This window comes from Barbus barbus (genome assembly GCF_936440315.1).
Source record: "Barbus barbus genome assembly, chromosome: 11".
NCBI classification, from domain to species: domain Eukaryota; kingdom Metazoa; phylum Chordata; class Actinopteri; order Cypriniformes; family Cyprinidae; genus Barbus; species Barbus barbus.
The window spans coordinates 24567881-24581845 of record NC_136739.1 but is presented as its reverse complement, the minus strand read 5'-3'; the positions used below and the strand labels follow the sequence as shown (position 1 = coordinate 24581845).

The following is a 13965-nucleotide window of genomic DNA, read 5'->3' as shown; positions in this document are numbered from 1 at the left end:
ATACTGTATTTACACAGGGAGCTTATATCTTGCTGAAATGGTGGTATTCTTCAGAAGATTTCTTCTGTCTCTCTACAAAGTGGAGGTTCACCTGTCTGTCTGGCACAAGCACTCCACGAGTGAGTGCCCTAACCTCACCTACAGTTGGGTCCGGTCGGATTTCAAACAACTTGATTAGCTGAAATGAAAAGATACAATTAAAATACAATAAAAAGCACAATTTACGATGTAATATAACTATCTGGAACAAGTTTAAAAACCCTTACCCTTGCCAAAGCCAGATGCATCTCTAGTTCAGCAATGCGACGGCCAACACAGCCTCTGACTCCAAAGCCAAATGGGATTGACCCAAATGGGTTGGGTCTTGTTCTGCCATCTCTGAGCCAGCGATCAGGTTTGAACTTTCGTGGCTCTGGGAAGACTTTCTCATCATGGCTGATTGCATAGTGGCACAGACCGAATGATGTCTGTTTAAAAAAACAGTTTATTTAGTGATGCCAATTTCTTAACTGGCAACTCATCCTAACAACATTTTACCTCCTTACAACAATGTACCTCTTTAGGGAAAAAGTGTCCTCCAATGACAACATCATTTTCTGCAATAAAACGAGAATTCATGGGCACCACAGGGTACATCCTGCACATGAAATTACAGAGATTATATAATACGCTGATATGCTGATATAATCTAATATGCTGATTTGGAGTTGAATTATTATCAATTGTCATCATGGTTCTAATCAGGGTTCTTATTATCAATAGTTGTTGCATCTTAATATTTTTGTGGAAATCATAATACATTTTCTCAGGATTCTTTGATGAATAGAAAGCAAAAAATAAAAAATAAAATTTAAACTATTAATTTCTTTCTTTTTTTTATCTTGCTCACCCCAGATTTTAGTTTCCACTAAAAAATGAATTTGCACAACTGTTTTCAATATTGCTAATAATAAGAAATGTTTGCACCAAATCAGCATATTAGAATGATTTCTGATGGATAATGTGACACTGAAGACTGGAGTAATGACTGCTGAAAACTCAGCTTTGCTATTACAGGAATAAATTAGATTTTTTATTAACTTTTTAATAAAAATGTTTAAATAATTAACTTTTAAATTACTTTTTACTTATTCCAAACATTTGACCTGTAGTCATAGTATAGACATATATATGCCGAATTTTCTGTTTGGGTTGGCCACTGTCAAATGTTTGACTTCTTAAAGATGTATTATATTACTCAACATAATTCTTAACCTTAATGTTTCCTTGAAGACAGCTTTGAGATAAGGCATGCCGTTCACTTCCTGTGCTGTTGGGATTCTGTCACCCTTTAAGATTCCTTTTACATCCTGATACAGAGCTTGAGACATCCAGAACTCTTGAGAGGAGATACAGAGCCCACAACATAGTGTTGGAGGTCTAGAACATGAAGAATCATGTTGAGGAACAAATACAATTCCAAAACTCATGCATATTTTGTTTAAACAGTCAAAGATACATTAAATGTCTCTTATTGTGTCCACTCCAGCCATCAGCAGCTCAGAAATACTTCCATAAACGTCTTTATTACTGCTCATCTTGACATTGGAAAACAAGTGGTGAAGTGCAAAGAAGAAGTCCTAGTGAAGAAATATCTGGTTGATTTTGAAATAAACTGCACTGTAATTGTTTCAGAGCAACAAATAAAATTCAGACTGAGAACACAATTAGTATACTGAATTATTTAAAGGTGTTCAATTATACAAGACAGTAGTTTCCTTTTTATTCAAGTTAAAAACAGTGACAGTCTGAATGCATAAAGGGAGACATAAATCATTTACAGTCACACGATAAACAAACCATGGCTGTGGTATCTCTCTGTACCTGCAGCTCATGCATGCGATTCATGTACCCTTTAAAGATCATTGTGTACAGCATCCTAAAGGTTTTGATCTCTGGGATGTCAGCCACAGTCTTGAGCTTCTCGTGACTGTCCTGGACAGTGACAGAAGCAGCAGCATTACCCACTGTCCCTCTCCTGATGTCTGTGGCCACTGTAATGGGCCTCAGAAAACTGAATCCTTCTTTCTGCAGAGCTCACTGCAAGACGAACAGCCATTATGGAAGCAGGGAGAAGAGTGAGGCAAAACACTGATCACGTGGGAGGGAGAGGGAGGTGGGGCAAAGACTCTAGTTAACCCTTCACTGTTGTAATGTAATACTGTGTGTGAATTTATGTTTTTAAAGGTGAAACACGATTATCATACACACATTTAACATTCACCTTTCTTCCAGTTCCTACAGGGCATAGTGAACAAACACAAACAAAAGGTTTTGAACCTTTTCAGAATCACATACCTGTGTTTACAATGGCTGTTTTCCTTGAAATAAATGTTTTTTGTAGTACATTTTTTTCTTTCAATGACCTAGAAATGTTAGATAACACATATAATATTGATGTTATGAACAAAAAATAGATTTCACTCTGAGCTAAGTAAATATGTTCCACTTACGCAATTACTGGACATAATTCGATAAACAAAGCAAATCTCTGGAGAACCGTAAATCACTGGTCCTTCTGCAAATGAAACATATGACTGTAACAACGGGAAAGGCAATTAGTTCATAATGTCAGCTGTTGTTGCTTAACCAAGAACAATAACAATAGAAGAAATGCACAAATATTCCATGGTGTTCATGACTATTTGGCACCTCATTACTTTTTGCTGGATTTAAAAAATGCACAAAGAGAAATTTTAAGATATATATATATATATATATATATTATATATATATATATATATATATATATATATTGTTTTATATTAAATACAAACCGAATTCCAGAAATATTGGGACGTTTTTTTAAATTTGAAAAAAAAAAATAGAATCACACGAGACAATATTTTATTCACAACAGAACAGAGAACATAACAAATGTTTAAACTGAGAAATCTTACAATTTTATGCACAAAATGACCTCATTTCAAATTTGATGCCTGCCACAGGTCTCAAAATAGTTGGGACGGGGGCATATATTACCATGGTGTAGCATCTCCGCTTCTTTTCAAAACAGTTTGAAGACATCTGGGCATCGAGGTTATGAGTTTTGGTGTTGGAATTTGGTCCCATTCTTGCCTGTTAAAGGAGCTGAACGCTGATAACACGCTGGAAGGTCTCCCTCCTCTTTAGCCTGGAGGTACGGCGTCCGTGATTTCCAACAAGAATGTCAAATTTGGACTTGTCTGACCAAAGAACACTTTTCCACTTTAAATAAGCCTACAGGACACAACGGTGCTTCTGGACCATGTTCACATATGACTTCCTTTTTTCATGATAGAGCTTTAGTTGACATCTCAAGATTCAAGATTTTTATTCGTCACATACACAATTATACAGAGTATAACCAGCAGTGAAATGTAAGTAAATCTGCAGATGGCACGGTGGATTGTGTTTACCGACAGTGGTTTCTGGAAGTATTCCTGGGCTCATTTAGTAATGTCAATGACAGAATCATGCCGATGAGTGACGCAGTGTCGTCTGAGGGCCCAAAGACCACGGGCATCCAACAAATGTCTTCAGCCTTGTCCCTTACGCACAGAGATTTCTCCAGTTTCCCTAAATCTTTTTATGATGTTATGTACTGTAGATAATGAGATTTGCAAAGCCTTTGCAATTTGATGTTGCGGAACGTTGTTTTTAAAGTATTCCACAATCTTTTTATGCACTCTTTCACAGATTGGAGAGCCTCTGCCCATCTTTACTTCTGAGAGACTCTGACTCTCTAAGACATCCCTTTTATAGCTAATCATGTTACAGACCTGATGTCAATTAATTTAATTGGTTGCTAGATGTTCTCCCAGCTGAATCTTTTCAAAATGTCTTGCTTTTTCAGCCCTTTGTTGCCCCCGTGCCAACTTTTTTGAGACCTAGCAGGCGTCAAATTTGAAATGAGCTCATTTTTTGGATAAAACTGTAAAATGTATCTGTTTAAACATTTGTGTTCTCTATGTTCTATTGTGAATAAAATATTGGCTCATGTGATTTGAAAGACTGTTAGTTTTCATTTTATTCAAATTGAAAAAACATCCCAACATTTCCAGAATTCAGGTTGTATTAAATAATACACATTTTGATAAATATTCAATTTGCTAGTATCACTACCTTGCACTGTAAAACACAGTTTATTGCCACTAATCTTCCTTGTGTTTATAGAGGCAAAAGGACAAGATGGCAAGGATTTTACATTTCAAAGTACATCGAAACAAAAAAAGTTTTGATAAAAGTTTTGATCTTTACCTCTCAATAAAATTAATTGTCATAAACACAGTTCAGGCCTCTGAAGATGGCACTCCTACCAGAGCATTCAGAAGTCCACTGAAAGTGAGTCTTTCCATGCCCTGATAGGCCAGTGGATCTGTGAGAACATATGGCAAGGAAGAATAAATGAGATCAACAGGAGCAGGAGTATTCCATGGTGCTGATAATGCCATGGCTAGAGACCAATCTATTATTATAATTAATCACATGTTATTGTATTTACATCATATTTCAAACATCATATTCCAAACAGACAGTGAGAATTCAGAAGCACAACAGTCTGTGAGACATACTCTCTGTGGGCAGCATAGTTTTTAGTTTAGAAAAGCCTTTCTAGGGACATGAGATGCAAATTAGCACCTGCTATAATCTCTATGTGCAGTGCATTTTTTCCAGTCTTTGACTGGAATCATGTTTATTGTACTGTGACTGTCCCTATCTAAATAAATGAAAATAAATAAATAAGCATCTCCCGGCTGACGAAGGCTGCATCTACGTCCTCTAGCAGAATGATGCTTTGCTGTGGAGTGACACTCAGTAAGTGGTTGAGGCGATCGTCAGCCAGGTTGCGGTCACTGAGACTCATCAGACAAATGCTGTAACCCACCTTGCGTGCTAACGCAGTTCTGAAATAGGGTAGGTAGGTTTAAGGATAGGGTTAGGGCAGGGGTGTCCAAACTCGGTCCTGGAGGGTCACTGTCCTGCAGAGTTTAGCTCCAACATGCCTCAACACACCTGCCTGGAAGTTTCTAATATACTTAGTAAGACCATGATTAACTGATTCAGGTGTGTTTAATTGGGGTTGGAGCTAAACTCTGCAGGACAGTGGCCCTCCAGGAGCAGGACTGGACAATCCTAGGTTAGGCTAAGGGGATAGAATACAGTTTGTACAGTTTAAAAACAATTACATCTATGGAATGTCCCCATAAAACATGGAAACCAATGTATGTGTGCGTATTTGTCAAATGCGATAAATTAGTCATTTAATTTGCTGCATATTTTCATTTATTTAATTTCTGTCAGTTGCATTCCAATATTTATCTGTTGTAGTGATAAATTATAAATATTTACAATTCCCCTTCCGATAATACTGAACAATAACAAAAACAGAGACTCTGGATTCATTCAAAAGTTTAATTGATTTTTAAGTTCATATAATACATTAATATATCAGCATAATGAAATACAATTCACAACAACAATTTAATGGCAAGAGATATACAAAACTGAGAGGGAAAAATATTTTTCACAGTGTAATGCAGGGTCCTTTATACTGCATATCCCAAAGCACAATAGAAATATATCCAGACAGAGGTAAAGTAGTTGACATATTCACATGATTCACACTAGCTGATAATTTTCATATACTGTATTTACACAGGGAGCTTATATCTTGCTGAAATGGTGGTATTCTTTAGCTATGGTTCAGAAGATGTCTTCTGTCTCTCCACAAAGTGGAGGTTCACCTGTCTGTCTGGCACAAGCACTGTGCGATTAAGTGCCCTAACCTCACCTACAGTTGGGTCTGGTCGGATTTCAAACAACTTGATTAGCTGAAATGAAAAGATACAATTAAAAACCACAATTCATAATGTAATATAACTGTCTGGCACAAATTCAAAAATAATTGTCTGTCTTTCTTACCCTTGCCAAAGCCAGATGCATCTCTAGTTCAGCAATGCGACGGCCAACACAGCCTCTGACTCCAAAGCCAAATGGGATTGACCCAAATGGGTTGGGTCTTGTTCTGCCATCTCTGAGCCAGCGATCAGGTTTGAACTTTTGTGGCTCTGGGAAGACTTTCTCATCATGGCTGATTGCATAGTGGCACAGAGTGAATGTTGTCTATTTAAAAAAAAAAACAGCTGATTTAGTGACTCCAATTTCTGAACTGGCAGCCCTTTTTTTCATTCTAACAACACAGAGACAGTTTACCTTTTTTGGGAAAAAGTGTCCACCAATGACAACATCATTTTCTGCAATAAGACGAGAATTCATGGGCACCACAGGGTACATCCTGCACATGAAATTACAGAGATTATAATACGCAATTATATACTACCAGCCAAAAGTTTAGAATAATTATGATTTTTTTTTATGTTTTTGAAAAAACTATAAACTATATATATATATATATATATATATATATATATATATAATATATACACACACACAAACACATAAAAAATTACATTAAAATATATTTTTAAATCTATTTTTAAGTTGAAATTTTAGCAGTCATTTAACACTCCAGTCTCCATCCATCAGACATCATTCTAATATGCTAAATTGGTGTTTATTTATTATCCGTTAATGTCAACTAATAATGAGTCTTATTATCAAAAGTTTTTGCGGCTTAATATTTTTGTGGAAACCATAATATATTTTCTCAAGATTCTTTGCATCATGAACTTAGCCTCCATGGTTTCTCCCACTCACCACCAGAGGACTCCCTCACCTGAGTATTGACCTTTTTGTCCTGGACTTTTTTCCCATGATTACCATGAGTACCTGGAACTGATTGACAACCCCTATCCTGTTTGCATTTCTGCTGCTGCTTTTAATAAAGCCATAAATGGATTCCAACTCTGTTGTCCCTTCGTTACAGAAGACATTACCATCTGTGGATCCAGCGGCACTTTTTCAGATGACTAATGATGTCTCTGCTCAAGCAAGCATATTAGCAACAACAGCAGCTCAATCAATTAACATCGCTAACAGAGGAGCTAGTAAACATGCTACAACATCTTCGTTTACCCGGGCCAGTCCCGTCAACACCACCAGTTAGCTCCGCAGTTAACCCTGCCCTATCAAGCACAGTCACCACCATGGCTTGCTGCTTACTGGGAAAGCTTTGGATTGGGCTACAGCAGTGTGGAACAATGAACGACCCACATTTCCCTAATTTTTGTGAAGTGTTTGAAATCCCAGAAGGAGGTAAGGATTGTCTTCAGACAATTGTCTCTCCAGCTGTCTGCAACCAGTCACTCTCAGAACCATCCAAGTTGCTACTGTTCACACATGCAACCCACTGCTATTCCTAACCTTCCACAGAAGTATTGTGATCTAGTAGAGGCCTTCAGCAAGATCAAAGCATCACAACGTTCTCCACTTTACTCCAGTGACTGTGCTAGGTAGAATTTTTTCCTTTGAACCAACCTGAGTCAGACCTTCTACTTCACCAGCTTGAGTGGAATGCAGGGCTCTGTCCATGCATCAACTATCCAGGCCATAACAAGATCATTGTAAATTTCCCTACCCTCTACCTTTGGTTCCAGCAGCACTTTCATTATTTCAGTATTTCATTAAATGAGAGCTACACCTCATTCTTTACATTCTCCAGCAGTAGGGCACTACGATGCTAATGATGGGGATCATCGACTCTCCTGGTCCTCAGCAGCCCTACAATCCTTCCAAGACTTGAAAGCCCAATTCACATCCGTTCCCATTTATCACCATCCCAATCTAGATTGTCCTTTCTTTGTTGAAAGCATCTGCGCCATTCTGTCTCAGTATCATGGTATACCTCCAAAGCTCTTCCCTTGCACTTACTTTTCTCACAAACTCAGCCATGCAGAATAGTTATGATGTTGGGAACCATGAATTACTGGCCATGAAGGCAGCATTCAAAGTGTGGCTTTGTGAACTTTGTGAAGGGACTAAACATCAATTCCAAGTCTTGACTGATCACCGAAACCTGGAATATTTGCACACCAAGACACAAGACAGACTCAATCCAAGACAGGCAAGATGGGTCCTATTATTTACACATTTCTATTTCACCATCACTTACCTTCCTGGTTCCAAGAACGCCAAAGCAGACGCTCTCTCACGACAGCATGAATCCTCACTCAACTGCAGAACGATGAACCTATAACCCCCCCACACTCATACTTGCTCCTGTACAATGGGACATTATGACCAAGATAACCAATGCTCCAAATTTAGATCCACCTCCGCCGAACTGTTTTCCAGGCAAATCTTATGTTCCCCTCTTCCTCTGTTCTCCTCTCTGCTTCTGGTGACCTACCATGCAGGCTGACTCCATAACCCATGTCCAGAATGGTTCCACAATGGTTCCACAAGCAATATATCAAAAACCCATTCCTCAATGTCCCTGGTCACACATTTCCATAGACTTTACCAATCATCCCATCTCCCAAGGTCACAACACCTTATTTACTGTAGAAGATTGCTTTTCAAAAGCCTGTCAACTCATTCCTTTACTTAAGCTGCCTGCGCCTTCGAAACCACTGAACATCTGTGCAACTACATGTTCAGATTCTATGGCTTACTACAGCACATTGTCTCCGACAGAGGGCCTCAGTTCACCTCCCTGGTATGGGCTGCTTGCTTTCAGCAACTTAACATTAACGTCAGTCTCACTTCTGGTTATCATCCACAGTCATTGTTCAAACTGAATCAAGAACTCACACGTTTCCTCAGAACATACTGAAATACTGATCAATTAAACTGGAGCCACTATCTACTCTGGGCTGAATATGCCCAAAACACTCTCCGCAAACCCTGAAAAGGCTTAATCCCTTCTCAAAGTGTGTTCAGCTTCCAACCTCCCTCAGGAGAACCCACAGATCTCCCCGTAGTCAATGAATGGTAACAAAGAAGTGTTGCAGACAAATTATGCCTGGCCTTGCCTTCCACTTACTGCATCGCTCCCACTTTCCATGTGTCTTTGCTCAAGCTTGCTGGTGGTCCGACAGGGGAGGATGACGGTGACCAAGGCTCCCCACCCATCATTGTGGACAGCAAAGAGGCCCATGAGGTGCAACATCTCCTGGACTCCAGACACCGGGGAAGAATTCTACAGTATCTTGTGGACTGGGAGTGCATGGCCCGGAGAAGGGGTCCTGGGTCAATTCAGAAGACATTCTCGACACCTCATTCATTGCAGAGTTCCATAGGACCTATCCAGATAGACCTGCCCCTCGACCTTGAGGAAGACCCCAGCATCGATTGCCTCCTCACATCAGGAGACGCTTGAGCTCAATTTTGAATAAAAGTATTAATTTCTTATTTTTTATCTTGCTCATCCCAAATTCAGATTCCCGAAAAATTAAAAATATTACGCTGCACAACTGTTTTTAATATTTAAAATAATAATAAATAAAGTTTCTCGAGCACCAAATCAGCATATTATTATGGTTTTTGAAGGATCATGTGACACTGAAGACTTGAGTAATGGCTGCTGGAAATTCAGCTTTGCTATTAAAGGAATAAATTACATTTTAAAATATATTCAACTAGAACACTGTTATTTTTAAATTAGAGTAATATTTCACAACATTATTGTTTTTTACTGTATTAGTAATTAAATAAATGCAGCCTTGGTGAGCATTAGACTTCTTTTAAAATACTTTTTACTTATTCCAAACATTTCACCAGTAGTGTGTAGTATATGCCAAATTTATAGTATGTGTCAAATGTTATTTTGACGACTTCAACATTTATTATATTAACCTTAATGCTTCCTTGAAGACAGCTTTGAGATAAGGCATGCCGTTCACTTCCTGTGCTGTTGGGATTCTGTCACCCTTTAAGACTTTGGTTACATCCTGATACAGAGCCTCTTGAGCTTCTGGATCTCTTGAGAGGAGATATAGCGCCCACAACATAGTGTTAGAGGTCTAGAACATGAAGAGAAACAAATATAATTAAAAAACTTACACATATTTTGTTTAAACAGTCAAAGATACATTAAATGTCTCTTACTGTGTCCACTCCAGCCAACAGCAGCTCAGAAATACTTCCATAAACGTCTTTACTGCTCATCTTGACATTGGAAAGCAGGTAGGTGAGATACTCCCCAGCAACCTCCTGATTTGCATCCACACGCTTCTGAATGGCCTCCATCTTTATGTCAATCATTTTTCTGGCTATAATCCATAAGTACAATACATCATCAAATGGCAAAACATGCCTGTATCTCTTATAGCAGATGTGTGAACCAACAAGCTTACCAAATTGGAATATGCCTTCCCAGCCATTAATGTACCACTGCCAAAATGGCAAGTAATTGCGAGTCCAGTTTGGAAGAAACACCACAGGCATGCTGTAGGTGAACATTTGTGCAATAGAATTAATGAAATCTTGTGTCTCGGCTGGAATCTCTTTTTCCAGGCAGCCAATGCGTGTCTCAAACAGAATGGATGAGATCCCTGAATGAGAAAAAGATCAGTAAATAACTTCCCAATTTTTGTGGGTAAATGGAAAATTAGTTAAAAATAGGTTGGCACATGTGATAAATTGGCATGCACATTAAATGTAATAATAATATAAAAACAATCATTTGTTTCATAAAATGGATGGATAGTCATGATTTTAGACATAGTGAAATCTATGATTTTTGTTGTATGGCTGATCACTGTTTTTGATGCATTATTTCAACATTATTTCTGGGATAATATAGAATAAGGATGCCACCTGGTGAATGTTTTCAATGAAATAACTCAATAATAAAACTTTCAATCCTATAAAATATTTTATTATGTTTAAAAACAAAAACTCCATAATATGCCCATAATATTTTAATATGTAGTCAAATGTTTAGTAAAAACAACAATCCCCACAAGGACAAGCTGTATTATGAATATTTGTGGTCAGAAAGATTTTGTTGAAACAAATGGTAACACTTTATTTTAAGATGTTATAATACAGAGTAATTACTTAGTTAAGTACTTAGCAGTAGCTGTTGTACTTACATGAAACAAAATGTACTTACCATGTAACTAAGTTATGGAACAGCCTGTACTTACAGTTTGTAATTATGTACCTGTAATAGGCAGATACTGTTACACATACAGAGTCTGTTACACAGCTACATGTTTACACTTTATTTTACAGCTACACTTTATTTTAAGTAGCTAATGCCTGTGTAATATTCTTTAATTTTAAGTGAAGTGACATACTTCACTAATTACATTAGTGTAATTATTAAGGTATTACATGTATTTAAGCTGTGTCCTCGTGGGTTAAATCAAACTAAAGTGCAGCTGGATAAAATGTACAGTATAGATACACATGAAGTACACGAGTACAATCTTGATACTTTATTTTAAGTAGCTTATGTCTGTGCCCTTTTATTTATAATTACGTTGTATAAAGTCTGCAACACATATGTAACAATCTTTTGGTTACAGAAGTAGCTGTGTAACAGACCCTGTATGTGTAACAGTATCTGCCTATTACAGGTACATAATTACAAACTGTAAGTACAGGCTGTTCCATAACTTAGTTACATGGTAAGAACATATTGTTTCATGTTAATACAACAGCTACTACTAAGTACTTAACTAAGTAATTACTCTGTATTATGGACAGCTTAAAATAAAGTGTTACCAAACAAATTAATACTTCCATTCAGCAAGGATGCATTAAATTGATCAAAAGTGAGACTACAGACATTTAGGTAACACTTTAGTATAGGGACCAATTCTCACTATTAAGTAGTTGCTTATTAGCAGGCCTATTATTAACATATTGGCTATTTATCAGTACTTATAAAGCACATATTCTGCATGACCATATTCTGCATCTCTAATCCTACCTAATATCAAAACTTAACAGCTACCTAAATAACTATTAATAATCAGCAAATTAGGAGTTTATTGAAGCAAAAGTCGTATTTAATGGTATGTTAATCGCGAGAACTGGACCTTAAAACAAATTGTGACCGACATTTCTAATGTCACAAGATTCGTAACATTCTACTCCAAATAGATGCTATACCTTGAACTTTATATTTATAAATGTTGATACAAACAGTGATACATGTTTTTTATAAGCAATTAATTCATATAGTAGTGTCAGGTTGGCTTCTAATTATCCTCATGGGAACATGGCAACATGCATCTATTTAGGGCATTGTGACAAATCAGTTACACCTTTGTGAATCTGTAAGAAAGTTGTATGATCTGTTGTCTGATTTGATCTAATGTCAAGCGCTTATGGAAAGGAGATACCTTCAAGGGAAAAGCGATAAAGCTCATTGGTCAAGTTAGAGACCCGATCACCAGTGGGGCTCATCTCCCGCAGATAGTAAATGCGTTTGATGAAGTCTGTGACCACTGCATTGACCACATCTCCATACTGAACAGAGTCCTTTGGATGCAGCATGCGTTTGTTCAGCACTGTCCGCAGTTTGTACCATTTCTCTCCTTCTCTGTTGAAGAATATATTATCTTTTCAAAAGGGCAACAATAATAAACAGCACAACTTGTAAGAGTTCATAAGTTTACATAACATCACACATCTACACAAGCCAAATGCACTTTAGCCTTATCAAATCTCTAGACATAGTCTTGCATAATGTATGTTTTACAAAACAAACCTATGTTACAGATACAGAACAATTGTGTCAAATGTTTTTACTCTGTGAAAGGGCCGTAGCCGATGCCTTTCATGTCACGGTACTCCGTCCACAAAGTCATGTCTCCTCTGGAAGGAAACTTCTCATCTTTTCTAAGCAGTTCCTCCACTAAGTCCACACTGTTTACTGAGATGGCTTGGAAGTTTCCTGCATTCACTTTGTACAAAGGGCCATACACCTGTTTTTCATACAACTGTAGAGATGAAAAACAAGTTGTGAAGAACAAAGATGATGTGCTAGTGAAGAAATATCTGGCTGATTTTGAGATAAATTGCATTGCATCTCTAAATTGTTTCAGAGCAACAAATAAACATCAGACTGAGATCACAACTAATACACTGAATTACTTAAAAGTGTTCAATTATACAAGACAGTTGTTTCCTTGCTATGCAGTGTGCTTAAAGGTAAAAACAGTGACAGTCTCAATACATAAAGGGAGACATAAATCATTTACAGTCACACGATAAACCAATTAGAACTGTGGTATCTCTCTGTACCTGCAGCTCATGCATACGATTCATGTACCGTTTAAAGATCAGTCTGTACAGCATCCTAAAGGTTTTGATCTCTGGGAGGTCAGCCACAGTCTTGAGCTTCCCGTGACTGTCCTGGACAGTGACAGAAGCAGCAGCATTACCCACTGTCCCTCTCCTGACGTCTGTGGCCACTGTAATGGGCCTCAGAAAACTGAATCCGATCCTTCTTTCTGCAGAGCTCACTGCAAGACGAACAGCCATTATGGAAGCAGGGAGAAGAGTGAGGCAAAACACCGATACTGTTTCACATGGGAGGGAGAGGGAGGTGTTAACCCTTTACTATCTGCTGTAATTTCATACTATGTGTGGATTTGTTTTTAAAGGTGAAACATCATTATCAAACACATAATGATACTGTAAGATTATTGCCATGAACTGGAAAATTGTCTCCACTTTAAAAATGACATCCTTTACTCACCCTCACGTCATTCCAAACCTTTGTCTTTCCTCTGTGGAACAAAAAAGCTGCTCTTTTTCAATGAAAGTGAATGTTAACCACGGCTATCCCTGTCCTCATACTGTTTTGGAAAATAATAGTGTGAACATATTTATAGCTAAATTTCTCCTTATGTGTTACACCAAAGAAAAAAGGTCAGGCAGGTTTGGAATTACATTAAAGCTGGAGAAACAATGGCAATTTTCATTTTAGGTGAACTATCCCTTTAAATTTCACCTTTCCTCCAATTCCTACAGGGCATAGTGCAAACAAAAGGTTTTGAACCGTCTCAGCGTCACATACCTGTG

At 37.7% G+C, this 13965-nt stretch overlaps 1 protein-coding gene and 1 pseudogene across 2 annotated transcripts; both read right to left on the bottom strand.

Annotated features, from left to right (window-relative positions):
* Positions 1 to 22: 22 nt before the first annotated feature.
* Positions 23 to 2098, bottom strand: LOC306877437 (sterol 26-hydroxylase, mitochondrial-like; annotated as a pseudogene). Its single transcript has 7 exons — positions 2081 to 2098; positions 1864 to 1974; positions 1515 to 1619; positions 1255 to 1419; positions 556 to 637; positions 267 to 467; positions 23 to 178 (listed from the first exon to the last, which is right to left on the bottom strand). The product of its transcript is annotated as a sterol 26-hydroxylase, mitochondrial-like (transcript).
* Positions 2099 to 5416: 3318 nt separating this feature from the next.
* LOC306877313 (sterol 26-hydroxylase, mitochondrial-like) lies at positions 5417 to 13437 on the bottom strand. The gene is made up of 9 exons (XM_079429014.1): positions 13183 to 13437; positions 12688 to 12878; positions 12279 to 12478; positions 10278 to 10475; positions 10030 to 10193; positions 9778 to 9944; positions 6235 to 6316; positions 5944 to 6144; positions 5417 to 5852 (listed from the first exon to the last, which is right to left on the bottom strand). Exons 1-9 carry the CDS (start codon positions 13420 to 13422, stop codon positions 5718 to 5720), a joined length of 1578 nt encoding a protein of 525 aa, XP_079285140.1. The 5' UTR covers positions 13423 to 13437; the 3' UTR covers positions 5417 to 5717.
* Between the last annotated feature and the right edge of the window lie 528 nt (positions 13438 to 13965).